The following is a 25,328-nucleotide window of genomic DNA, read 5'->3' on the forward strand; positions in this document are numbered from 1 at the left end:
CACCAAAGGGATGGTTGCTTGAGTAAATGTTAGGTCACTCCACCGCCTGTTTCCTGTGCCCTCCTGTAAGGTGTAATTGTTTATGTGTTGAGTTTTTTTTGGTTTTCTAAACACGGTTAGGAAAGGACAAAGTTTCTACTAGTTTTCTTAGTGTTAAAATTATGTAAGAAATGAAGAATGTTGGTTGGACAGTGTTAACACGTATGCTCTTCACTAATGCGGCCAGGGGTGGATGTGAGAACGGTGTTTTTCTGTGTGACTTCGACTAATTATCTCAGATTTTCTCGGGGACTCTGTACTACCACGAGATTATGAAAGACAAACTCACTAGGAACAATGGCGAGGGAAAGGGGAGGGGAGGGGGGGACAAGCCACCGACTTCCTCCCCGCCGACAACACAACAAACTTAGAAAACCAAATTTAATGAGCAAGTGTGGGTTTAGCTTGTTTTCCTTCCCGTGTTTGCCACCCACGAACACAGTTGCCAGCTACCAGTATTAACTACGACCTGGGGTGGGGTGGCGGGGGCTGGCAGAGAAGCCGCGGTATCATTTTACATGACTCTAGGATTCTGAGATGCACAACATGCGCATTACCAGATGGCTGACTGTCAACAGATGCATAAGATACACCAAGTAAATATTTAATAAGCACACGAAATTATTTGGAAGATAATGCTATGAATCACGAAAAAAGTAAGTAGCTCAAAGTCCACTTGGAAACTACGCAGAATCCCTCATAATGACAACAAGGACCAACTGGGGTCACGAGTGCGCCCAGCAGTGGGGGAATCTTGGCCCCAAAGCGTGTCTGACGAAATCCTTAAAAGACCAATAAAATTCTATTTCACTCACTGCTCCTTTGTTGCCTACATCACGTCCCTGGCCACGTAATCCTTGAGAAATTTTTATATTTCTCTGGCAAGTTTTCACCAACAAGGTATTTGGATACACCCACCCAAGGGCTGTTTCGGGAATATATATAAATGAGCGAACTAAGTCCAACGACCAGTGTGTTTACGACGCACCTCTGGGCCAGGAGCTGTAAGTGTGGGTGTGGGTGACCGCTGTTTAAGACGCTGTGTGAACTAGTGAACCACGTTGAGGCTCATGTCGTACGTGATTGTATTAATTACTTTCGTTATTGTACAATACACGAGAACAATTATACCACTCTGATAATGTACGTGGTGGATGGGTAGTGTGCTCGTTAGTGAGTTGTGTGCTGTCATAAGTTGTTAAACAGATGTATTCCCCAGCAAAGTATAGTGAGTAAACAGTATTATACTACCACGCTATAGACATCTTGGACGAGGACTGATAAGAGTTGTCGGTAATTTAATTTACTGTAGGTCGAGTGGGCCTAAGTCGGGATATGCCTCTATTTGAAGATGGGTCCTATAGGCCTGACGGCTCTTTTGGGGCACTGTGGTCTGCATGAAGGCAGTGTGTCCGGCACCGCAGTCGACCGCCTTCACTTTTTCAACTGGGTGAACTGTGGGTCCCTTATCAGCGCCACACTTACGCTCTACGAAGTCATATGAATATAACTTTTCACTTTTAGTAGCAGATGCAGTAAAGTTATCTCGTCGTTGAGAGGAGGAAAGAATAACTGATTTAGATAAGTTAGAAATCACTGCGAAATTTAATGAAATCATGCGACCAAATTTCTGTGAAGAAGTAAGGGAATGAACGACCAATATTTTGTTGTCGTAGATGTACAGTTGTGGACTAAAAGAATTCTCGGTCAAGGAAAGAAGTGATGTAGGGTAAGGGTGTAAGTGGAGGCATGGCACTTTTAATTGCCACCTCTATGGTACGTGCCAAGTCTCCACCTACCCCTACCCTCCTATAAACCACCTACCCCTACCCTCCCATGCACCACCCTACCCCTACCCTTCCATAAACCACCTACCCCTACCCTCCATAAACCACCTACCCCTACCCTCCCACCACCTACCCTCTACCCTACCCCTACCCTCCTCCATAAACCACCTACCCCTACCCTCCCATGCACCACCCTACCCCTACCCTTCCATAAACCACCTACCCCTACCCTCCCATAAACCACCTACCCCTACCCTCCCATATTCCTCCTCCCCCCTCCCTCCCTGACGAATTCTTTTTGTTCACGAGTGCACATTACCACATGTAAGGAGGAGATGCCTCTTCTATTCATCTGTTATCAAAAAAATTAATCTCAGAAGAAAATTACGCAGCCAATGAAACAAAAACAAGCGCTGTAATGGTCCTGTGTAGACTGTAAGAAATTCAAGCTTTATTAAATGAAATGGGTAATATTTATAAATTAATTAAATAATTGCATATAAGTATCTCTACGTACACTAAAAAATGTTTGAAGAGGCATGGGAGTATCTTATGAAGCTTGTAGAACATTTAATTGATAATAAGAATTATGAGTCTGATAGCCAACGGGTAGTACGGGTAGTATCTGGACAGCAGAACTAAATCTGGGCAAATCTACTCAGCGCAGAGCGACCATATTGTCCTTTGATTCATCATTATCTGACAGAATAAATAATCACTCAAATAATCCAGGATTTGGGTAAAGATTTTGAATTTTTCATCTGTACTGTATAAGAAGTAAATCCACACTGACAGTTAATTACTTTAGTAACTAGTAGCTAAGTTGTGACAGCTCGACCGTTCACCCTGAGCGGCGCCAGCAGCCTGGTGCTTGTTACTGAGCGAGGACTGGGCTACACCGCGGGATCACCAGAACACGGCGAGGGTGCAGGTGGACGTGTACAATGCTACTTAGATATCATTAACTCTCGTGAAGTTAAGAACCTGACTCGAATATTGTCATGGTTTAGGCGGCTACTACACTGTAAGAGTAATTAACTACTTTACGTGAATGAAAGTAACTTTATATAATTTTTAAGACTTTGATTTAATATATATATATATATATATATATATATATATATATATATATATATATATATATATATATATATATATATATATATATATATATATATAGTTCAAGTATTGCTTACACCAGGAGTCATATTCAACAGATAAAAGGTAGACAGGAAATCCCTAATGTTTTCTAAATAATGACTGATTTATAAAAAAAAATATTCTTAAGTTCGTAGTAGTTGTTATCTAGTATTGAAGTCACGTATATTGTGTTCACTTCAAGCTTGCAACTGGGTTAGATAAATGGAAGCTCGTGGCTGGGAGTCCTGCAGTTGAATTTGTGCGTAGGTGGTGTAATATCAGCAATCGCCACTGATCGTTTGTAACATTTTCTTTTTCGCTTTAAGGTTTCTATTTTTCAGTGAGTTTCCCATGCTAATTTTCTTACTTCTCTAGCTTCAGGTATCATTCTAGGTCAAATCTTCATTATTATTAATCTTACAATTGCAGAATATAAAGAAAATAGATTAAATTGTAGAGAGCTCTAGATTAACCGAACGCACCTCATACCGTCAGGCAATCAGTTGCAGTGATAAACTCTGCCCTAAATTGTAATGACAAAATATACACAAAAACTTACGTAAATTTTGTATCGAGAAACTTACACATTTTCTTTGCAGTGATTCGTCTAGGAGACACCATACACCACAACAATGTGTGACGAAGAGGAATTAGCTGCCCTTGTTGTGGACAATGGCTCCGGCATGGTCAAGGCTGGCTTCGCCGGTGACGACGCTCCTCGCAGTGTATTCCCCTCCATCGTCGGCCGCGCCCGTCACCAGGGTGTGATGGTCGGTATGGGTCAGAAGGACGCCTACATCGGTGACGAGGCCCAGAGCAAGCGAGGTATCCTCACTCTCAAGTACCCTGTAGAACACGGCATCATCACCAACTGGGACGACATGGAAAAGATCTGGTACCACACCTTCTACAATGAGCTCCGCATTGCCCCTGAGGAGTCCCCCACAATGTTGACTGAGGCTCCCCTCAACCCTAAGGCCAACCGCGAGAAGATGGCACAGATCATGTTTGAAAATTTTAACTGCCCAGCCACTTATGTTGCCATCCAGGCCGTGCTGTCCCTGTACGCCTCTGGTCGTACCACTGGTCTAGTGTGTGACTCTGGTGATGGTGTAACTCACACTGTGCCCGTTTACGAAGGCTTTGCTCTCCCTCATGCCATCCTTCGTCTTGACCTGGCTGGTCGTGACTTGACTAACTACCTGATGAAGATCATGACTGAGCGTGGCTACTCTTTCACCACCACCGCTGAGCGTGAGATCGTCCGTGACATCAAAGAGAAACTTGGGTATGTAGCTCTGGATTACGACAGTGAGATGAATGTTGCTGCTGCTTCCTCCTCCCTAGACAAGTCCTACGAACTTCCCGACGGTCAGGTCATCACCATCGGCAATGAACGTTTCCGTGCTCCCGAGGCTCTCTTCCAGCCTTCCTTCCTGGGTATGGAGTCACATGGTATTCACGAGACTGTTTATCAATCCATCATGAGGTGCGACATTGATATCAGGAAGGACCTGTTCGCCAACAACGTCATGTCTGGTGGTACCACCATGTACCCTGGTATTGCTGACCGCATGCAGAAGGAAATCACTGCATTGGCTCCTTCTTCCATCAAGATCAAGATCATTGCTCCTCCCGAGCGTAAGTACTCCGTCTGGATCGGTGGCTCCATCTTGGGCTCTCTGTCCACCTTCCAGACCATGTGGATCACCAAGGAGGAGTACGACGAGTCCGGCCCCGGCATTGTCCACCGCAAGTGCTTCTAATGGCTATTTACTTTATTTGCTCAATTATATGATGTATGCTCATGTGTTCATTAGAATATTGTAATCTGGATTAAATAAAGATATATTTTATATTACTGTATAATATAATGTTTCACCCTAAGAGTGACATAACTTAAAAAGGAAATGAAAAACTACAGTATACTGCAATTCATTTTACTCAGACTCATTATAAATATTCACTGAGTAGAATAATGGGATACTTCAATATAATATTATCTACAGGTAATATTAGTCATATTCAAGAGGGCTTGTAATAATATCTCTCGAAACTTTAGAGAGAAGGCATGGCCATATATATTATGTATATATAAGTATAAATAATAACCCTTCGGAAATAAGAAGACAATTAAGCACCAGATCCCCACTTACAGCAGCATAGATTGGCAGTTCCCTGGGATCATGTCAGAAACTTTTTGGATGGAAGGAGAGCGCTGTATCCACTTGACCTTGACGTCCCCCGAGAATTTCAGTGCTCTTTCTGTACTTAATGTGGTTCTTCCATGATTTTGGTCAGATTTATTACAGATATGGTCGAGATATACTTCATTATATTATTGGCGATGGTTTGGAAACACACAGACACACAGACACACACACACCAATCATGTGTCTGGAATGCCATATCATACCGGAGTTATCGTCTAAGTATACTGATAATTTGTAAATAAACATTACACCCAATCCTCCTTATACGGTAGTTACAGCACCTTCATCACAAATACTTATACTTCTATCTTCTAATAACACGAAGCGGTATGTCTCTTCGCAGTACAGTATGCTCGAGGCTTCAATTACACCCTAACACACCGTGAGGCAGCCTTAAATGTCTGATCCCAAGGTTTCGAGTGTTTCTATTCTTGTTATGTTATAAACTCATGTGTGAGAAAAACCTGTCCGCGGTGCCCTCTTTGGCTTAATCCCAGTTGTTGAGTTCACACACACTACCAAACACTCACTGTTATTTGAAATGTCATGAGGAATGTGTCTTTTTAAAATGGGTAAAATCAATACTACCATGGCTTTGTTTTTCCTGTCACTGTTTTGTTTTCCGTCTGGGGTGGTCGGGAATGGGATATATCTCGAGCAATAAACAGCTGGACATAACGCTCTGGTAAGTGGAAGTTTCTTGAAGGGAATATTTGGCTCAAGTTCTATATTGTGTTGCCACGGGTTAGTGTATATAAAGAACGGCTTCCCACTACTTCTCTTAGTCTTCCTGTAGATTCAGGACGGGGCAGTGGTCTTGTAAGCTTTATCATAATTTTATCAAAACCTCATAAAACATTTACAAGCTTTATGGAACATTCGTGGTGTGTTAGTACAAAAACAAAGTCTTAACGCTTTTGTTTTTCGCTCTGTTGAAATTGAGGTTGAGAACTAGTGTTACTGACTTTGATCAATGTGAGGATTACGTATTTTTCTCTGTATTCAAAGCATTTGTATTCTTTCATTTCGGATGATGTACAAATTTCAAAGGAATTTTCATGTGGATACCAATCGTAAGCAACCGTGAGATGCTGAAACACTAATTTGTAGTTTAAAAGAAGTGCAGAATGAGAAAATTGCAAATAACGATAATTAATCTCTTTTACGTCATTCTAGCTTCTTTAAAGATTGTAATCTGTTTACATCAGGGGGTAATCTGCCTAAAGTGATCTAACAAACATAATTCCGGGTGCTGGCAAGTTCACAGCAAGTATAAACAGACGCGGTCAAGGTTAAAAAAAAGCTCGAGCAATGCGAGTACTTTTAGTTTACTTACAGAAGAACCATTCCAAGACGAAACACTGAGAAATGAGAAAATGTGAATTATAAATTACTACACAGTTATTGTCGCAACCATACGTAAAAATAAAACCAGAACGTAACCCGAGTTTAAGATGTCACTAACAAAGAGACTGTGCAGAGCTGAAACTGTCAGTAAGGATCTTCAAGTATGGCGATAGGGGTTTTAACAGATGCGTAGTAAATGTCAGAGACCCGACATTTTTTTAACATTATGATTTTTAATATATAGTGAAAATAGAACAATTTCTTAATATATATATATATATATACGTATACTGTATGTAATATATAGCCTTTTATATCGTTAGAAGACACAATTTAAAGCAAATAATATTATCCTACCGTGTTACCGCTTTGTGATGATTTAAAGATTTTAGTTACCGGAGGAAATTTAATTAGACTCGTGTAAAATTATTAGCTAATATAAATGGGTGATTGTTTAGTGGATGAAATTGCACGATTGATCTTGGTGTAATTTACGTTACATGTTAACAGTGTGCTTCTTTATAAAAAAATATCAATCCACAAATATATATGGAGGTCAGGTATCATTTAAAAATGTTTTCTTCCATGTTGGTGACTGAACTATCATAATTCTAAATAATAAACATTTGATATGTAACTGGTGTCATGAGGACAGAGCTTCAGGGTATATCACCTACAGCTACTGGTTGAGGGAAAATGGCTTATATATGTATTCTATTTCAAGATCATATGTCTTATAGTGGAACATTTCTTTCAGAACACAGGTCGGTTGGCTGTAAACCACCATCATGTGTGACGACGAGGATCAGACAGCTCTGGTTGTGGACAATGGCTCCGGCATGGTCAAGGCTGGCTTCGCCGGCGACGATGCTCCTCGATCTGTCTTCCCCTCCATCGTCGGCCGCGCCCGTCACCAGGGTGTGATGGTTGGTATGGGTCAGAAGGACGCCTACGTTGGCGATGAGGCCCAGAGCAAGCGAGGTATCCTGACTCTCAAGTATCCTGTAGAACACGGCATCATCACCAACTGGGACGACATGGAGAAGATCTGGCATCACACCTTCTACAATGAGCTCCGAGTTGCCCCTGAGGAGTCTCCCACAATGTTGACTGAGGCTCCCCTCAACCCCAAGGCCAACCGTGAGAAGATGACCCAGATCATGTTTGAGACCTTCGCAATGCCTGCCATGTACGTTGCCATCCAGGCCGTGCTGTCCCTGTACGCCTCTGGTCGTACCACTGGTCTGGTGTGTGACTCTGGTGATGGTGTCTCTCACATGGTCCCCGTCTATGAAGGTTTCGCTCTCCCTCATGCCATCCTTCGTCTTGACCTGGCTGGTCGTGACCTGACCAACTACCTCATGAAGATCATGACTGAGCGTGGCTACTCCTTCACCACCACCGCTGAGCGTGAGATCGTTCGTGATATCAAGGAGAAGCTTTGCTACATCGCCCTCGAGTTTGAAAATGAGATGAATGTGGCTGCTGCTTCCTCCTCCCTGGACAAGTCCTATGAACTTCCCGACGGTCAGGTCATCACCATCGGTAACGAGCGTTTCCGTGCTCCTGAGGCTCTCTTCCAGCCTTCCTTCCTGGGTATGGAATCTGCTGGTTTGCACGAGACTGTTTATCAATCTATCATGAGATGCGACATTGACATCAGAAAGGATCTATTTGCCAACACTGTCATGTCTGGTGGTACCACCATGTACCCTGGTATTGCTGACCGCATGCAGAAGGAAATCACTGCTCTGGCTCCCTCCACCATCAAGATCAAGATCATTGCTCCTCCCGAGCGTAAGTACTCCGTCTGGATCGGTGGCTCCATCTTGGGCTCTTTATCCACCTTCCAGACCATGTGGGTAACCAAGGAGGAGTACGACGAGTCCGGCCCTGGCATTGTCCACCGCAAGTGCTTCTAAAGATGAGGTTCATTATTATTATAATAATTACAATGTAAGAATATAAGTAAGTGTATATGTTTTCAAGGAGTTGTTCCACAAAGTACCATCTGAAATTTTGTTTGATATATTTTTTTATTTAAAACCTGAGACAACACATGCGTTGATGATTGTGATAACTAAACAAACCACTTGACTTAAGAAAAATAGGACATCATTATTCCATAAATGAAACAGTATTAGAAGCTAACTATAAAATCTCTTGATAAATTATTGGAACCACCGTGAAAATATCCAACAGAAGCAAATTAAAACGGTAGTTTTATTATTGATATATTTCAATAAATTGTGCAAGAGATCACAAATCGAAAACGGGCTTTTTCGTTTCTCTTACCGAATTTTTTTACAATATAGTACACAAATAATTAAGTATCTAAGTATGTGTGTGTGTGTGTGTTTATAGGTGTGAATGTTTATGTAGTGTGTGGCCACTGGTCGACGGGTGTTTGAGTGTTCTGTAAGTTTAGAAGGCCAACATCTTATACTAATTGCACAACAGTGTACACTGATTACTTTAAAAAAAAAAAACATAAGTTTTGACGTTTTTCAGTAAATTTCATGAATATAGAAGGTGTGGTGGCTGATACCACGAAGGTCTGGACAGGATTTATTTCTGATAATAACCCGGCTACTGGCCAAGGTTCACTAATATAATTCCCAAATTAACCTTCTCTTGAATATATGACGAAGAGTGCGGGATGTGAAGAACGCCCCTTACTCTTAGTTATAGTGTCAGCAATGAGGACACGCTCACAGTCTGCCAAGACAATTGAGATAATTTTAGGAATATTTAGCTGTGCCAAAAGGAAATTAATATTTTCATCATTTAAATTATCGGTTTGAAGTCTGAGCTGGGTTTTTAGATAAAATTCAATAAACTAAAAGAACTTTTAAATGTGTCGAAATAAAATTCAAGCGTAACGTCATTGACATGTTATGGTAATTTAGAAAAAACAAACATACACATTTTTATTCCCATATAAAAAAGAAAAACATTAATATATCGCATTGTTATTTTCCGTAAGGCATCGTACAAAGAAAAAAACAAATGTCAAGGTGTGAGATGCGCCACATTCTCTACAAAGCCGTGGACACCATGGGCTGTCAGGCGGGGCGGGTCGTGTTAGCTGAGTGCTTCCTGGCCTTTGAAATATTTATAGCGAAAGTAACGACAAGAAAAGTAACCTTAGACAGTAGTTAATCCAGGTATCTACCCGTGGCCATTCTTATCTCAGTCATGTCTTAACCTTTTTACATGTTGTGTTGTTAAGAATATTACGACTATGATAATCGCAAAATGAAAAAAGCTTCTAAAAAAATAGTGTAAATAATGATTTAGATTTAAAGAAAAGTTACGATAATTCCTATGTAGTGTATTAACTCAAATGTTAATAGAACACACACACACACACACACACACACACACACACACACACACACACACAAAGTAATATAATCCGCATAAAGTAATATTTTGCTCTTATCCTCCACAGTATAGTGAGGTTAGTGGTAAGACACTACTGCAAGAAGAAAAACAACTAAAACAAAAAACAAACAGTGAGTCTTAGTGTTGCAGGGTAGGTAGTGATCGCTGGTCTTATTGTTGCCAAGTACAGTAGGTAGTGGTCGCTGGAGTCTTAGTGTTGCCGGGTAGGTAGTGGTCGCTAGAGTCTTAGTGTTGCCAAGTACAGTAGGTAGTGGTCGCTGGTCTTATTGTTGCCAAGTACAGTAGGTAGTGGTCGCTAGAGTCTTAGTGTTGCCGGGTAGGTAGTGATTAACCCTTTATTGAATGAACATGGCAGCCAGAAGGCTGAAAATATATAATAAACAGAGAACATAAAAGTTGCATACGGTCAAATTGGGGAGCGGCTCAATTGATTAACAAAAGTTTTCAGTACAAAAAGAGAAGTTCATGGAGTGAACATACAAATTATCTATAGGTATGGAAGTAATCTCGGTGGCCGTAGGGGAGGCGGTCTTGTAGACTATCTGGTGAGTTGAGAGTAGCGCCTTCCCACGGTACAGGAGGTTTCACATCTATAAGTGCTGTCCTGGTTTCCGGCTGGTGAAAATCTGCAAATGTTTACAAACCCATCACTTGGTCCTGGTAGCCCAGGTCTCTCAGTTCACAGGGTGCTTGAGAGGGTAATTGTTTCTCATCTGATGTTGGGAATTCCTTCTCTCCTGGTGTAGCTGCAAATCTTGATGTCACATTTGGTGTTAGTGTGGTGGTGGGTGGTGAAGGTATTATATGGGCCATGACCGCTGACTGCAGGGCATCGACTTGTCACGAACACTTGTTTCCATTCCTTTTGAGTTGAAATTGTCACATTTGTGTATCAGTTGTGGGTTGATCGTCAATCTTTACAGTGTTTTGTTGCTGGGAGGATGTTGATAAATCCTGTTTGGGAGGAGGAGGTGGGGGGGGAGCCGACAGTCTAGCCCTGACACCTGTGGCTGCATCAGCGGAACAGGACCTAGTATGTCCTTATTATTATTATAAAAAAAAGTACGTCCTTATCCTATAAGGGCTGAAACCAAAGTGTATGTGAGAGTGTGTGCGACATCTGTGAACGACCCCGCCGGTCCCGTATCAGCCTCGTTAGTCACCTTAGAACTCGTCAACGTAGATGACATCCCTCATAACTCATTTCATTGTATCACAGCTGGATGATCGTTATACTCGATTCCGAGTGACAGCAAAGTAGTAGTAGTAGTAGTAGTAGTAGTAATTTATTCTCATTCCTTACGGCATAAATTGTAAATATTCCGTGTGTTCACCGGCGATCACCAAGCGAGTGGTGACCTGGCTGTGCTGGGTCGGTGGTGGGATAATGAGGAGGCTCGGAGCCAAGGTCAGTGTCGATAGGCCTAATTTGACAGGGGTGGTCTCGAGACTTTCGCCCCTATGGGGCCGAGAGTGCTGCCCATGCGGTCGCCTCCCCACCATAGTAACGGTCACTTCATGTAGGGTCTCGACGAACCAAGTGAGTATATATAACTGATATTACACCAGTGAGACCATATAAATAGTGGTTATTTGTGCCAAGGATATATAAACAAGTGCCTGGTGTGACAAACTCTTGTCCATAGTGTATCATTCTGATGTATGGATGGTCGCCATTAGGGGGGGGTAGCCTACACACCCACGCGCGCACGTATGCCCTTACTACCTGGACACAGCAGTCCAGCCTGTCACCTCTCCGCCCTTCCCTCATAAGAACCAGTATTATCTTGTGCCTGGGACCAAATCATATGATCCGGAGGCGGACGTAACTGCCGCCCAAGGTGCAGATCATTATGCCGGGTGACAGACATTGTTGTGTCTGTTCTAACCACTACCAAAAATGCACTAGCTGTGTCTGTGTGAGAAACAACCGACCATGTGTGTCTTGCATAAAGGGAAACAATTGCCGCAACCCTTAAAACTCATGGCAGGGAGCTGTCACAGGAGGCCACATTGGATATCGCCGGGACCCAGCAGCCCGCTGATATCCTAAACGATAGCAGTGAGTCTACTCAACCTGAAAATGTAGTACCAATAAACGCTGCTCCAATAATAGCTGATGTCCACGAGGTGAATGAGAGACAGCCACCACAGTGGAATGGCATGTCGATGGAAAATGCAGACATATGGGTTAAAAAAACATACTCAGAAATTGTCAGGTGGTCGCCAGCAAACCTGTTTGAACCACCCAAGTGTGCGGCCACCAAAGAAATGATTCGGGAGATGATTAGTCTGATAACTGAGTACACTCAAGACCGCCTCCTTGCCCCGTTAGCTCTTCATATACTGGCAATAATACCACATCTATTCTGTCAGAGGACACACACAAAGACTAAGCACAAAGAAAATGCGGCAGCAATGAAGAGAAGACTGACACTGTGGCAGAAGGGGGCCCTTGATGATCTCCTATGTGAAGCAAGAACACTGCAGGAGAGACTAAAATCTGCAGGAAACGGAAAGCAAAACACCGATGATGCTGCAAGGAAGTTTGGAAACAAAATGCGTGTGGGAAAAGTGTCTTTGGCGGTAAGATCTCTCACTGAGGAATCCACCGGTGGGGTCCTGCCAATAAACAGAGAGACATTAAAACAACTGAAAGAAAAACATCCCTCTGCAAGTGATGACGAAGGCATCAGGTTTCAGGGTGCCTATATCCCACCAAATGCTGTCCTGTTCGAGAAAATAATAGGAGGGATGGTGTGGAAAAAGGCACTGAAGACTCAGGGAGGTGCCGGCCCTTCAGATCTGGATGCAAACGGATGGAGAGTCATCCTCAGCACTAACAAGTTTGGTCTCGCAGCAAGTGATCTCTGCACCGCCATTGCCGTCCTTGCAAGAAAGCTGGCATCCTCATGCTGCCATCACCTTCATGCTCTGACGGCCTGCCGCCTCATTCCCCTGGATAAGAATCCAGGATGTAGGCCAATAGGAGTGGGGGAAGTGCTGAGGCGAATCATCGGAAAATGTATAATGGAGGTGGTAAAGGACGATGTCAGGGCAGCAGCAGGGAACCTGCAAGTTTGTGCAGGCCAACAAGCTGGAGGGGAAGCTGCCATTCACGCCATGAGAACGATATTTGAGCAACGTGATTGTGAGGCCGTTCTCCTGGTCGACGCTTCAAATGCATTCAACATACTTAACTGCAAGGCCGCACTGCACAACATCAAGATCAAGTGTCCAAGCTTTGCAATGTACGTTGAAAACTCCTATAGGAATCCATCAGACCTTTATATAGTAACAACAAGGCCCTAAGAGGTGATACCATCTTACAGTCAACCGAGGGAACAACATAGGGGGACCCTGTTGCAATGGCAATGTATGCAATAGGCCTATCAGTGCTCCAACAAGAAATAAAATTTGAAACAACTGGGGTCAAACAAGTGGCATATGCTGATGACCTTACAGGAGCAGGAAAAGTGGAGGGCATCAAAAAGTGGTGGGACCTGGTAACATCGCGAGGTCCACAAATAGGGTACCACCCAAACGCCAGCAAGTCCTTCCTCATCGTGAAGTCAGAACATTATGAACGGGCAAAGGAGGTTTTTGGCGGAAGTGAGGTCAAAATAACTAAGGACGGCCAAAGACATCTAGGCGCAGTAATTGGCACTACGGACTTCAAGACCGAGTACGTAGCGGGAAAGGTGAATGAGTGGGTTAGTGAAATCCAAGCTCTGTCTGAAATTGTTAACACAGAGCCACATGCGGCTTTTGCTGCATTCACCCGTGGAGTCAAGCATCGTTGGAACTACCTGATGCGTACTATCCCTGATATCGGACCCCTCCTCCACCCTCTGGAAGAAGCTATCAGTGTCAAGTTCATTCCCAAATTAGTGAAACACACTCACTTAACCCCAGCAGAAAGAGCACTTCTTGCACTTCCATCAAGACTAGGAGGGATGGAACTAACCAATCCAGAGGAGATTGTAGCCACCGAACATCAAAATTCACTTAAGCTCACGGCAGCCCTCATGGACCACATAATAGCCCAGAATGCAACAGGGGAGGTCGAGACCATTGAAGTAAACGAGATTCGTAGGTCCATTACGACAGATCGACAGCACTGCCAAAATGATAAGTTGCAGCAACTGTTGCTGCAGGTTCCAGAAAATTAAAAAAAAAAAAGTAGCTATAGCGCAGGAGGTGGGCGCCTCGAACTGGTTAACTACGTTACCGATAAGGGCAAATGGTTTCAGTCTTAACAAACAAGAATTTACAGATGCCAGTAGAAGGTTTGCCCTCTCAATGCGTGTGTGGCTCTTCCTATGTCGGCGATCACGCCATGGTGTGCAAGAAAGGGGGCTTCATATGCATGAGGCATGACGAAGTAAGGGATCTTACAGCAAATATGTTGAAGGAAATCTGCCGGGATGTCATGGTAGAACCGACCCTCCTTCCATTGGATGGTGAGATCTTCCAACATAGGACTTCAAACACATCTAACGAAGCCCGTGTTGACGTCAGTGCTCGAGGATTCTGGACGCGGAGACAGCGAGCTTTCTTCGACATCAGGATTTTTGATCCCATGGCCGCATGTCACCGTAACCTAGCTCTCGATGCTGCACATAGGAGGAACGAGAACGACAAGATAAGGGCATATGGGGAGAGAATCCAAAACGTTGATCAAGGCAGCTTCACTCCTCTAGTGTTCACAACCTCTGGTGGGATGGGACCAAGTGCAAGATGTTTCTAAACCAGACTCGCGGAGATGATCTCCGAACAGAAGCAGCAGCCCAGAAGTTTCGTTACAGCCTGGATGAGTTGTCGACTGTCTTTCTCTCTCCTTCGGTCGGCTTTGCTCTGCCTCAGGGGAACGAGAGCTTCTGCCCCAACTCCGACAACTGCTGCAGATACCGACTATGAGGCTACTGTCACTGAATGCAGCATAGATCTGCGGCTCAACTAATTTAACACAGATAGGATAGCTACTTATGTATTAGGATATTTAATATTAAGGTAATTAAATGGTGGCGAAGGTGTGGCTATTGGGGGAGGCTGGAGGCCATGTTTATATAAAAAAAAAAGTAGTAGTAGTAGTGTGTAAAAGAAATAATACGTTTTATATCAGGAGAATGTAGAGATAACACTGCGAGTGATGATGGCCTGAGAAACAAAGGCCAGTACACCACCAGCTGCTCACGTTCTCTCACGAGTCTTGCTTACATAACTTCTCACAGTAATAACTAGAACGTTTTCTGTCTCTTCAAAAATCTGTGAGCACATTGTAACAACTAACCACAAGGTGGGAGCAAGTTTAATTATTGGTATTATTATTACTGTTAGTAGAGTTGTTTTTCAAAAGCTAATGACCATTGCGTGACATGACTGTCATCAGGTAAGCAAAGCACACGCAGTATGATATTCACCCAAATACATATATATTGTGCACACACACACACACACACACACACATATATATATATATATATATATATATATATATATATATATATATATATATATATATATATATATATATATATATATATATATATATATATATATATATATATATATATATATATATATATATATATATATATATATATATATATATATATATATATATATATATATATATATATATATGTAGGTCAGACAGGAAAAACACTGCAGCTCAGAATCAAACAACATAAGTATAATATCAGAACTGCATCTGAAAGCAGTGCCTTGTTCGTTCATGTTAGGAATAATAATCACCCCATTGCTTGGGAAAAAAGCTTAGAAGTATTCAAATCATCTTGTATCACAGAAAGACTTCTGGTTGAAGCTAGTTTGATTAAGGAATTAAAATCAATAAACCTTAGTGATGGTCAGTTCAAAACTGATAATATGTTACATAAATTTATTTGTCAGTGGCCCAAGGTTAAAAATGCTTTGAAAACCTTTGATCTAGATGTATGATAGTTATTTTGTGGGTCCCTTTTTTCTGACCTGACTTGGCTAGTCACGTCACCACCCTTCTCTTAAGCTCCTCTACGTGTGTGTTGGTGTGGGGATTAGTGGATGTCATCATTTTGACCTGACCTCATGTTTTTAGGTCACCCTGTATATTTAAGCCTCTCTCTGTCCATGTAATCCAGTTGCCTCTGAAGATGTCTTGAATAAAGACGAAAGCTAAGGTACTCCGTTGTTTCCATTTTCCCGTGTGATTTTATCAAGATATATATATATATATATATATATATATATATATATATATATATATATATATATATATATATATATATATATATATATATATACAAAACAGTTGAAATTCAAATTTTCATTTATATGGTGTACTGTACAATACATAAAGACTAGTATTAACCTGCGGCAAGTTTAGTAAAAGTAGCACTAAGCACAGACGAAATTCCAATGTCTTCTATCTCAGTCTATATCTTGCCGCCGTCACACACATTACACTGAGTAGCGAACATAAAAATGGAATTCGCCCACCGCCACACTTGGCTCCTGCCCAGTTCCTCGAGTAGCCCTTGTAAGGATTTTGGCGATGTGACTCATGTACTAATACAAATAACCTTTCGGTGGCTTTTTCAGATGAAATTATACTAAAGCAGAGAGTTAAAATTAGTTTAAGCAATTACGAGCCTATGATCTTTTAAACTTTTAAAGGAATACAACGAAGGGTATATGTATACTGCATGATCACAAAGTAGATTTAAATACCCTTTCTTTTCACATTTGGCTTGAAACAACACAATATTTTTACCCTTGTCTGAGTACTTTATATAAAGGGAACGCCCCACCTGATGATCTTAGTCACCCGCCACCAGACTCAGGGACAGCACACAGTAAGTTCTCTCATCATGACTTCTCACTTAAACTGAAACACTGTATACTAAACGAACGCTAAGAAACTCGCGTTGATGAGAATTGTGGGAAGATCAGTGATAAATGCGCTCATAGTACACGTTAATGTTTGGGATCTGAATACAAAGGCTGTGTTGAGGGGACTGTGAAAATTAGCCTGAACATTTCGTTTCAGAGTGGCAGTACCTGTTTTGTTTAGGTTTAGTGTAGCTTTTAATTATTCAACAGTTTATAAATGATCAAGATTTACTCCAGTACGTTGATATATAATATAAACTGCACAAAATGAAACGTAATTCAATTTCTAACATGAGATGTGATATAAGCTGAAGGTTTCCAAAAACGAAGAAAACCAATCACACACAAAAAAAAATCATCAATGAACAAATTATACCCCCTCCCCTTATCAATTTATCTCAACACACGTTTCTTCATTCAAGTTTAGTTATGGTGTAGACTCCACTAGCTTTTTCGTATCTACTTTCATATATTATTAACTACTGCTTTTATTTCAGGTGATCCTGAAAAACTACAACCATGTGGGATGACGAGGAGCAGACAGGAATTGTATGAGACAACGGCTCCGGCCTCTGTAAGGCTGGCTTCGCCGGTGATGACGCTCCCCGCGCCGTATTTCCCTCCATCGTCGGCCGTCCTCGTCACCAGGGTGTGATGGTCGGTATGGGTCAGAAGGACGCCTACGTCGGTGACGAGGCCCAGAGCAAGAGAGGTATCCTGACTCTCAAGTACCCCATCGAGCACGGCATCATCACCAACTGGGACGACATGGAGAAGATCTGGCATCACTCCTTCTACAACGAACTGCGAGTTGCTCCTGAGGAGTCCCCACCACTGCTGACTGAGGCTCCACTTAACCCAAAGGCCAACCGTGAGAAGATGACTCAAATTATGTTTGAAACCTTCGCCATGCCCGCTATGTACAGTATGTGGCTATACAAGCTGTGCTGTCTTTGTACGCCTCTGGTCGTACCACTAGTCTGGTGTGTGACTCTGGTGATGGTGTCTCTCACACTGTCCCCATCTACGAAGGTTATGCTCTCCCTCATGCTACCCTTCGTCTGGACCTGGCTGGTCGTGATTTGACTGCTTATCTGATGAAAATCATGACTGAGCGTGGCTACCCCTTCACCACAGCCGCTGAGCGTGAGATCGTTCGTGACATCAAGGAGAAGCTTTGCTACATCGCCCTCGACCTTGAGAATGAGATGAATGTTGATGCTGCTTCCTCATCCCTGGACAAGTCCTACGAACTTCCTAACGGTCAGGTCATCGCCATTGGCAAACGAATGTTTCCGTGCTCCTGAGTCACTTTTCCAGCCTTCCTTCCTGGGTATGGAATCTATAAGCGTCCACGAGACCGTCTACAATTCTATCATGAGGTGCGACCTTGACATCAGGAAGGACCTGTTCGCCAACATTGTCATGTCTGGTGGTACCACCATGTACCCCGGTATTGCTGACCGCATGCAGAAGGAAATCATTGCTCTGGCTCCTGCTACCATCAAGATCAAGATCATTGCTCCTCCCGAGCGTAAGTACTCCGTCTGGATCGGTGGCTCCATCCTGGCCTCTCTGTCCACCTTCCAGTCCATGTGGATCACCAAGGAGGAGTACGACGAGTCCGGCCCCGGCATTGTCCACCGGAAATGTTTCTAAATCTTGTACTGGTACCATTATAACTGTGATATATATGATATTTATATGAATATAAAATATATTTTCATTCAAATTCTTAGAATAATATGTATGATTTATCCTTGTGATGCTGGATATACTTTTTTAACAACACTGTAATACAAACACTGAAATATGTCTTGGGTGTATAGTACACAAATATATACGAATGAGTATTTCCAATTTACCCTTCTATTGTATTCACGTATTTGAAGAAACACACTACTGTATATATTTCTTAAACTAAATATTGAAATATTGGTTTTAATATTACATTACAAGTAACACCTTGAAGAGAAGAAACATAATACCACCATCAATGTTTAACCTTCAGAAGTAAAACTTGATACATATAGAATTACTAAACTTAATGTATATAACAGTAATGCTTAAATATCTTGTGTCTACTTGAACTTCGAAATGTGGTCGTAGATATGGTCTCTTTTGTTGAATTTTCTTCATTAACCGGTAAAGTGAAAACACCTGTAAGTTACGACACACAAAGAAAGAGGCTTAAATAGCGTTGAAGTGAGTAAAAGAGTTCTACCATCTCAGAGAAAGAGGAAAATAACACTATTGAAGTAATAATCACCTGGCCTATCATAGAATATATTAACAACATGATAAAAAAACAAAACAAAGCACATGAAAAAGTTTTGATTAGTAATGAATTATCTGTATATGTGAGGACAGCAGTACAGTGTATAACTCCGCATGGAACAACAAAACATAAACTCTGTAAAACTGGACAAAATGGCAAAGTGTATACACGAGTTATGAAATTGACCATATAAAATAATGTGGTGTTAATGACTAATTCTCTTTGTGTATAAATGTTTAGTTGATGTTTGCAGAGAAATGTGTGAGATGAACTATAGCCCAAGGAAAGGAACTCCCTCACATCCGGACCTTAAAGTTAATGAATCATAACTTAACCTAACCTAATTTAAAATGTTCCTAAAGTAACCTATCTTATCCCAAGTCTTATTCTTCTACCATACTTCGTTCCAGAGTTATAACAATAAAAGTATTTTTTTTTAAATTTCAATGACTATTACTTTTACCTTTGACCTTTGACCTATCGAGAAAATTACGTGCTTCCTGTACACCCAACATAGAACATCTTCATTACATTACAGACACACAGACAAATACATGAATAAAGCTATTCCCATACCTCGTAAAACCTTTCTGGGGCGAGGGAATAAAGCGAATGTCTCTGTTTGTGGTTTTCTTCCCTTCACAACGTTAAGTGATCGATAAAATCACTAGTAACAAATCAAGTGTATTATATCAAGGTTTATATGGTAGTAAAATAAAATAATAAGAATACCAGCTTGGTGTTAATTAGGATTGTCTTTCAGAGAGAGAGAGAGAGAGAGAGAGAGAGAGAGAGAGAGAGAGAGAGAGAGAGAGAGACTTACGACACTGTGACCGTAAACATCGTTATTCTCTCAGATCGACGTAAATGTTGGCATCGTAAAGAAAAGAAGTGTACCTCGAGTGTCTGGCGGAGACTAACTATTGCCTGGTCTTAAGATAATACAGACGTAAATTGCTTCTTTTATTTTCTTTTTTTTTTCTGCAAGGAGTTAGGGGGAGAGGGATGAGTGGAGGAGGACAGGGTGGGGGTGAGTGGAAAAGGAGAAGGGGGGGAAGGGGTGAGTAGGGGTGGGTGGGAGAGGAGGGGGTGGGGGTGGGTGGGAGAGGAGGGGGTGGGGGTGAGTGAAGGAGGGGATCACACATACTAGGGAGAAAGTTACATGTTCTTACAAGGAGATGTGTAATGACACTCATGGTAATTCAACAGTTATGGAGAAATAAAAGACATATTAGTGTTTTGATACTGCATGTGTGGAAGTAAACAAATGACTTAAACTTAAAACAATAAGGGAAAAACATTTGAAAAGTCGTATGTTTAAACTTAACTAACAATTAAAACTACAAATATTAAAAAAAAAATTCTTCAGAAAAAGTTAATAGTTTTGTCATTGAAATTCGTATAATAGCTAAATAATATCTATGTTCAGTAAAATCTATTCCTCTGAGATCAAAATATCATCGTAGTATGATGAAGTAGACTAATATAATTTAAAATATCATGAGCTGTACAACGGCCATTTGATATTTCGTGTTATTGGGATTTTACAGGAAATAAGTTTGCGGTTCGATCGTCATAAGAGTACCGGCAAGTCCTTTATACGTGTATGAAAGAGTTATAGTTGATAAATTCGTCGTTCAAGCTCATTAACACCTTGAGGATGGTGCCAGTGTATTGAAGAAGTTAAGAAACTCGGTGTTAAATTATCTTACTCAGGAGGTTAATGTAGTTAACGTGTTGTTATACTCAAGGGGTTAAGTCATCGTACTCAAGGGGTTTAGTCATCATACTCAAGGTGTTAAACCAAGTGACAAGTGGACCAAACGTTGAGAAATACAAACTGAGGAACCAACAAAAATAAAAGAATTAATGAACTCAACATTATCATTATACAATATTCAGTGTGGTTAAATGTGAATCAAGCACGAACATCATACAATGAATAGGAGGATAATTTGAAAAGTACAAAGATTTTAGTGTTTTTAATCTGAAAAAACCCCGAGAAGAAAGTGACCTCGGGTACTACACCTTCTAGCACAGGGTTTACTAATTGATGTTCATGTAGACAGTGGTAAATCTGGCTCTTATCCATCTTACCTGTCCACTGCCTTGTACACGGGAGCTCTAACTTTGCATGAGTAAGCCAAGAAGAATTTAGTCACTGGGAAGCCAACCTTATTTTTCCTGCATAAACATTCCCACGTCCACCCCTGCCCCCCAGAACTGTATAAAAGAAAAAGTCGGGCCAGCGGTCTCTCAGTCAGCTCGAGACTCCTGTGTTGGCTTGTGCTCGGTAAGTCACATACTGCGTGAAGTAAATGCTGAAGAAAAAAGCGGGAGTGGAACTGTACCTTACGTTGGATTATTATTCTTATTGATCGTTACTAACAGAGAAGATTTCTGTGTGCCGCAGAAAGTGATATTTTCTGTATCATTATTAAGCTTTAGTGACGATTCAACATTATTGGTGGTCTTGACTTATCATAAATAAATGAAATCACATTTTTCAGTTTTATAAAGCAGATTAAATCAGAGTGTTCTCAGAAGCCCCAATACCTAAATTTCGTTGTCTGAGTATACGATATCATTTTTTTTAAAACTTTCTTTCTTTTTATACCTGAAAGCAACTACTGGCAATGCAATATATAATGAAAGAACAATATCATTTATTTAGAATATCAGGCTTTCTATAGTGACGATTAAACATTATTGGTGGTCTTGACGAAACTCATTATTTCATTCACTGTAACTTCTCTTAATAAATGAAATCACATTCAAAGTTCTTAACCATGGTGTACGAACCACCACTAGAATAGCTACTGTCACTAATATTTCCCTTGTGAGAAAAACAGTGACACGTGCACCTTCTCAAGTCAAAAACAGTGCCACGTGCACCTTCTCAAGTCAAAAACAGTGCCACGTGCACCTTCTCAAGTCAAAAACAGTGCCACAAAATGTATTCTGCTATAAATGATGACCATACATCGAAATATCTGTATTTACAGGTGGGGTTTAACTCTGATCATCAACCATGTGTGACGACGAGGATGCGACCGCTCTGGTGTGCGACAATGGCTCCGGCATGGTCAAGGCTGGCTTCGCCGGCGACGACGCTCCCCGCGCCGTATTCCCTTCCATCGTTGGCCGCGCCCGTCACCAGGGTGTGATGGTCGGTATGGGTCAGAAGGACGCCTACGTCGGTGATGAAGCCCAGAGCAAGCGAGGTATCCTCACTCTCAAGTACCCCATCGAGCACGGCATCATCACCAACTGGGACGACATGGAGAAGATCTGGTACCACACCTTCTATAATGAGCTTCGTATTGCCCCAGAAGAGTGCCCCACAATGTTGACTGAGGCTCCCCTCAACCCCAAGGCCAACCGTGAGAAGATGACACAGATCATGTTTGAGTCCTTCGCCATGCCCGCCATGTACGTGACCATCCAGGCCGTGCTGTCCCTGTACGCCTCTGGTCGTACCACTGGTCTGGTGTGTGACTCTGGTGATGGTGTCTCTCACATGGTCCCCGTCTATGAAGGTTTCGCTCTCCCTCATGCCATCCTTCGTCTTGACCTGGCTGGTCGTGATCTCACTGCGTACATGATGAAAATCATGACTGAACGTGGCTATTCCTTCACCACCACGGCTGAGCGTGAAATTGTTCGTGACATCAAGGAGAAACTTTGCTACATCGCCCTTGACTTTGAGAATGAGATGAATGTTGCTGCCGCTTCCACTTCCTTGGACAAGTCTTACGAACTTCCCGACGGTCAGGTCATCACCATCGGCAACGAGCGTTTCCGCTGCCCTGAGGCTATTTTCCAGCCTTCCTTCCTGGGTATGGAATCTGCTGGTGTTCACGAGACTGTACACAGCTCCATCATGAGGTGCGACATTGACATCAGAAAGGACCTGTTCGCCAACATTGTTATGTCTGGTGGTACCACCATGTACCCTGGTATTGCTGACCGCATGCAGAAGGAAATTACTAATCTGGCTCCCTCCACCATCAAGATCAAGATCATTGCTCCTCCCGAGCGTAAGTACTCCGTCTGGATCGGTGGCTCCATCCTGGCCTCTCTGTCCACCTTCCAGACTATGTGGATCACCAAGGAGGAGTACGAAGAGTCCGGCCCCGGCATTGTCCACCGCAAGTGCTTCTAAATTATGCTTACACTAGTTATACATACACATTTATATATCATTGTAGTTACTACGACTTAATTTCTTTCTTACAATAAAGATGTAGTAACTGATCCCGTTGATTTATCCTACAATTGAAATAGCAAAAATGTATCTAAAACTGAAAACAAATATGCACAGATATTTAATTGCTCCTTTGACCAAGACAAATGTAAAGGAATGGCAATAATAAGTTCGGAAAAAATGGATAATTTACTGAACTGAAATTATGACTATCACTAATACTTTGGTGGGTCGTAAGCTGTAGAGTTTAGACAAACTTTTTTTGTTGATCTTATCTTCACAGTTCTCGTTAATCATGGTGTTAATTTTCCAGTGTGTCCCGCGACACGACTCAAGTTACAAGAGGAGATAACAAAATGTATATAATATATTATTATGAATGGGTACAAAGGGGATGGATAAGATATACGTTTTTTGGTGCAATGAATCATTATAAGTGTCTAATAAACTTTTCGACATGAATTCGAGTTTTATTTTCTGTCATGAACCATCATCACATGCTGACTCACCAATATCAGAACTTTTGGTGGAATATAGTGTTTTTTTTAGCGTGGTGAACCTTCATTGAACAGGTAAGTAAATAAGAGAAAAACGAGGAATGCAGAAGTTATTGCCCAACAACAGTCTTCCAATCCATGCTTGTTAAAGGAAGGTAATCATTTGGTATAACAGTTATCAGTATCTTTGTCAATTTATATTTTCTTACAGTCTGACCAAGTCTGGATCTACAGCTCATGGTGTGCTGGACACTGAATACAAATTCCTTAATGTTGGTGAACAAAAATTCCAGACCAGATTGACAGCAACAAGGGGACGCCTCGGTAAATACATTTGATAATGAAGCTTTCCAAAGAAATCCTTGATCCAGATGTGGAAAAAAAATTACCACAAATATCCCTAGCATTACTACGATGTCTAGTACTGGCTGACTGGCTACTCGTTCTCTCAGTTGTACAGTATGCACATTGTGAGAAATTCGTCCCTATGTTACAGTGTGCAGTGTGTACCGATTTCGTGGTTTCTTACCTATTGTATTACTTAAATTGTGTAGGCATTGTTACTGGATTCCCTTATGTTTCTCATTTCTTTTGGTAACACTACATGTATTACAAGTCATGGTCAAGTTTGTTATTTCGCGGACGCCAAACCGGAGGTGTATGTTGGACACTTGAAATCTCTAACCTTTTGAGTACGATAACTAAATCCCTTGGGTACGATATTTTAACCCTTTGAATTAGATAACTGAAGCCCCCGTATGTCATATCCTCATGGTAAATATGTCATCGTACTCAAAGGGTTAAGGCTACATGTACTTAATAGTATATCTGTCCAGGTATTAATGAAGGTGCTTTATAATACCTTCACAGCACGTTATTTGTTTTATAAAGCAGATTAAATCAGAGTGTTCTCAGAAGCCCCAATACCCAAATTTCGTTGTCTGATTACACGATATCTTTTTTTTTTAATATATATATATATTTCTTTTATACCTGAAAGCAACTACCGTACTGGCAATCCAATATATAATGAAAGAACAGTATCAATCCTTAAGCATATTAGGCTTTCTAAGGAGTTTTCAGAAACAAATGCATATGCACATTTGTCACACTCCTACAAACCGCATACACACAAAGCATATGCACACTTGCTCAAACCAAATATATACAAATCAAATACATACACACACTACTACTACTACTACTTTACTGTCACTCGGAATCGAGTGTGACGATCATCCAGCTAGGATACAATGATATGAGTTTTTAACGATGTCACCTACGTTGGTGAGTTCTGAGGTGAATAAAGAGGCCGATATGGGACTGGCAGGGTCATTCACAGATGTTGCACATGTGGAGGGCTACATCTAGTACGGGAGGGGCGGCGGCAGCGTCTTTCCGGCGTTGCCGCTTGTCTGCCTCGGTATGCAGTCGGACTACCTAGATAGTATTGACACCTTGTGTGGAGCTCCTCCAAGCGTTATGGTGTGGAGTAATCGTTTCCCAGGTGAGGGGGTCGAT

At 41.6% G+C, this 25,328-nt stretch overlaps 1 protein-coding gene and 1 pseudogene across 5 annotated transcripts; both read left to right on the forward strand.

The window, feature by feature from the left end:
- Positions 1 to 1,007: 1,007 nt before the first annotated feature.
- On the forward strand, positions 1,008 to 23,360 carry LOC121853398 (actin-like). Of its 5 annotated transcripts, none has more exons than XM_042347470.1 (3): positions 3,584 to 3,958; positions 7,675 to 8,137; positions 22,958 to 23,360. In XM_042347470.1, the coding sequence occupies exons 1-3, from the start codon at positions 3,599 to 3,601 to the stop codon at positions 23,266 to 23,268; spliced, it is 1,134 nt and encodes a 377-aa protein (XP_042203404.1). In that variant the 5' UTR covers positions 3,584 to 3,598; the 3' UTR covers positions 23,269 to 23,360. The 5 variants fall into 5 exon arrangements, with proteins under 5 accessions (XP_042203405.1, XP_042203404.1, XP_042203403.1 ...); XM_042347469.1 differs by having other exon boundaries at positions 3,584 to 3,943; positions 7,660 to 8,137; XM_042347468.1 differs by lacking the exon at positions 3,584 to 3,958 and adding an exon at positions 5,925 to 5,998 and having other exon boundaries at positions 7,284 to 8,137.
- On the forward strand, positions 17,329 to 18,566 carry LOC121853397 (annotated as a pseudogene).
- Positions 23,361 to 25,328: the final 1,968 nt, after the last annotated feature.

Source organism: Homarus americanus, unplaced genomic scaffold, assembly GCF_018991925.1.
Source record: "Homarus americanus isolate GMGI-L3 unplaced genomic scaffold, GMGI_Hamer_2.0 scaffold4896, whole genome shotgun sequence".
NCBI classification, from domain to species: Eukaryota; Metazoa; Arthropoda; class Malacostraca; order Decapoda; family Nephropidae; genus Homarus; species Homarus americanus.

Bases quoted from the DNA above. Each gene is read 5' to 3' on its own strand.
- LOC121853398 (XM_042347471.1), top strand. From the start codon at position 3,599: ATGTGTGACGAAGAGGAATTAGCTGCCCTTGTTGTGGACAATGGCTCC.